General features: G+C 55.9%; 1 protein-coding gene and 1 pseudogene across 1 annotated transcript, besides 3 other annotated features; both read left to right on the top strand.

Annotated features, from left to right (window-relative positions):
• Positions 1–2,515: a sequence feature (areas not merged during assembly with more than two copies in the genome that could not be assigned to a particular haplotype).
• Positions 910–1,287, top strand: Tc00.1047053509227.10 (mucin TcMUCI, putative; the record flags this gene model as incomplete). The annotated part of the gene is made up of 1 exon (XM_797636.1): positions 910–1,287. The coding sequence occupies one exon, from the start codon at positions 910–912 to the stop codon at positions 1,285–1,287; it is 378 nt and encodes a 125-aa protein (XP_802729.1).
• Positions 1,024–1,175: a microsatellite.
• Positions 1,501–1,572: a sequence feature (T-rich).
• Tc00.1047053509227.20 lies at positions 1,792–2,515 on the top strand (annotated as a pseudogene; the record flags this gene model as incomplete).

Here is a 2,515-nt window from a genome sequence, read left to right on the forward strand (position 1 = left end):
TGCGGGCGCATCCATTTAATGATGCGGCCGACAACTCCAGCCCACTGCTGCTGCTTCTGGCTTGACTGCTACACCGCCCCCAGCAGCGGGTGTAGTGGGACTGGGGACGAGAACACAGTGGACGAAGTTCACTCGGATGGTGCTGGCGGTCCCGTCAGCGTCTCGTCGACCCCAGCGACCCACCCACATCACCAGCAAGCACAGAAATGGACGAGACAGGGAAGGCATCAACAGACTACCAGGGAAACAATTGCTTTTTCACATTACTTTCAGCCAAACAACCGGAAGAATTCACAACAACATCAATCACCAAAAACGACAAAGGAACAGCGACCACCGCGGCCACCATCGGCAGCACCGCAGGCTTCCACAAAAATTCCCCTCTTTTGCTTCTTCCTGTTACGTGTGCAGCTGCTGCTGCGGTGGTGGCTGTGTCTGCATGAAGTGGTGTGCGCCGAATATGGACTAAGGCCCAATGCAACTGAACTGTTTTTGTGATGAATATTGGCTGCACTTCCCGTGGACCAACAATTCTCGTGGTGTGCGGGGACATCTTTCCCTTTATTGTTGCTTTGGCTTTTTGGGCTGCTGTGTGCGCTGCATCTATTCTCGTGTGTGTGTGCGTACTCTCCGTGAGGGGTGCAGACACGACGGACCGCTCTCGCCGTGTGTGCATGCGGTGGAGCCTTGTGTGCCGCTCCTGTTTGCTTCTCCCTCTTCCATCTGTGTGTGTGTGCCTGCTGCCGTGGATTGGAGTGTGTGTCGTGCGTGGTGTGCGGCGTACGGTGCATGCCTGGCTGCTGCTCTCTCCTCATGTGGTTTGCCCTCTCTGTGTGTGTCTGCCGCACCTCTCGTCTCCCCTGTTGCTCTCCATGTCCCTCACTGTGCAGATAAGCTCCACACGACTGAATGACCACACTCACGATGGTGACGTGCCGTCTGCTGTACGCCCTGCTGGTGCTTGCCCTGTGCTGCTGCCCGTCCGTGTGCGCGGCAGAAGGTGGTGGTCAGAAGCAGGAAAATACCACTACGACTACCACAACAAAGCCACCAACTACGACGACCACGACAACAACAAAGCCACCAACTACGACGACCACGACAACCACGACCACGACCACTGCGCCGGAGGCACCAAGCATTACGACTACAGAGGCGCCAAATACGACGACCACCCGTGCGCCGTCAAGTATTCGCAGAATTGACGGCAGCTTCGGCAGCTCTGCGTGGGCGTGTGCCCCGCTGCTTCTCGCCGCATCCGCACTGGCGTACACCACTCTGGGCTGAAGAGGTGTGTGCGGGCTGTGCGTGCCAGCACTCAGCCACGGGGACATGTGTGCGTCTACCGTGGTCCGATGTATGAAGTAAGAGTACTTATGATGATTGTGTTTTGCTTTGCTTGCTTCTGCTGCCATGCTGTGTGCTCCGCGTTGTGCACCACATCCGCCACGTTGAACGCATCCCAGACACACTCATATGCATGCGCACTGGAGCCTTGGGTTTGTTTTTTCTTGTTCTTTAATTCTTTTTTTAATTTTTTTTTTAATTCTTTTTTTCGTTGCTTCTGCTTTTATAACTTCTGTGTTGTGGGGCGGTGTGCGAGTTCTGCAATTGTACTGATTCCATCTGTCTCATGTTGTGTTTGTTGCTGCTGCTGCTGGGCTGCTGCCGTTTGTTTTTGTGCGGTGGCTGTGCGTGGTGTGGCGGTCGTATTTCTCTCTTTGTTTTCGCTGCGTTGACGTGTTGTTGGTTTGTGCTGGAGGCTGCACGCAAGTGACGGGAGTGATGGCGATGATGGTGCCTGGCCGTGTGCTGCTGGTGTGTGCCCTCTGCGTGCTGTGGTGCGGTGCCAGCGGTGTCGGCCGATGCTGGGGATTATGATGTTTCTTGTGGTCATGGAACTTTGTGCGGAATTGGAGTTGGTGTTGACGGTGAACCCTCCGCCCGGTTGGTAGTCATGCATCTACTGGAGGTACAAAGGGTGAATGTTTTCAGGGAGGTGGAGGTGACTCTCCGGGTTCTGCTACACCCGCTTGCACATCGTCACCTGCCGATGCGGAAGAGTCCGAGGGTGGGGCTTTAAATGGCCCCAAGAAGGATGTATCCCGTGTTGAGGAGGACCCCGATGCAGCGCAGGACCCGCTACAACCAGGTCTCACGTTGTATCGGCAGCCGAGGTGATGGCGGCACAACCGTGAAGGAAGAAGTGACTGGTGTGGAGAGCAGCGACACTGCTGACTTGCCCCCAACGAGAGCCACGCACCACAAGCAGCACGACCAGTGACGGGGGAACCGGAAGGCACAGGGAAACAGGCAGCATCGAAGGCGTTATCAACGCCAGCAGAGGGACGAGGGATATCAGGCGCGACGGATCAAAAAGTGGACTCACCAAAGGAGGAAGCCGCGTGCAGCGCAGGTGCCACAAACAGTCGGTCACCTGTCGGTCACCAACAAACCGAACCTTCATCTCCCTCTACGAGTGGAGGTACTTAGACTTTGACCCCGGAAAAGGAAC

Source organism: Trypanosoma cruzi, genomic scaffold, assembly GCF_000209065.1.
Source record: "Trypanosoma cruzi strain CL Brener 1047053517177 genomic scaffold, whole genome shotgun sequence".
Taxonomy (NCBI): Eukaryota; Euglenozoa; class Kinetoplastea; order Trypanosomatida; family Trypanosomatidae; genus Trypanosoma; species Trypanosoma cruzi.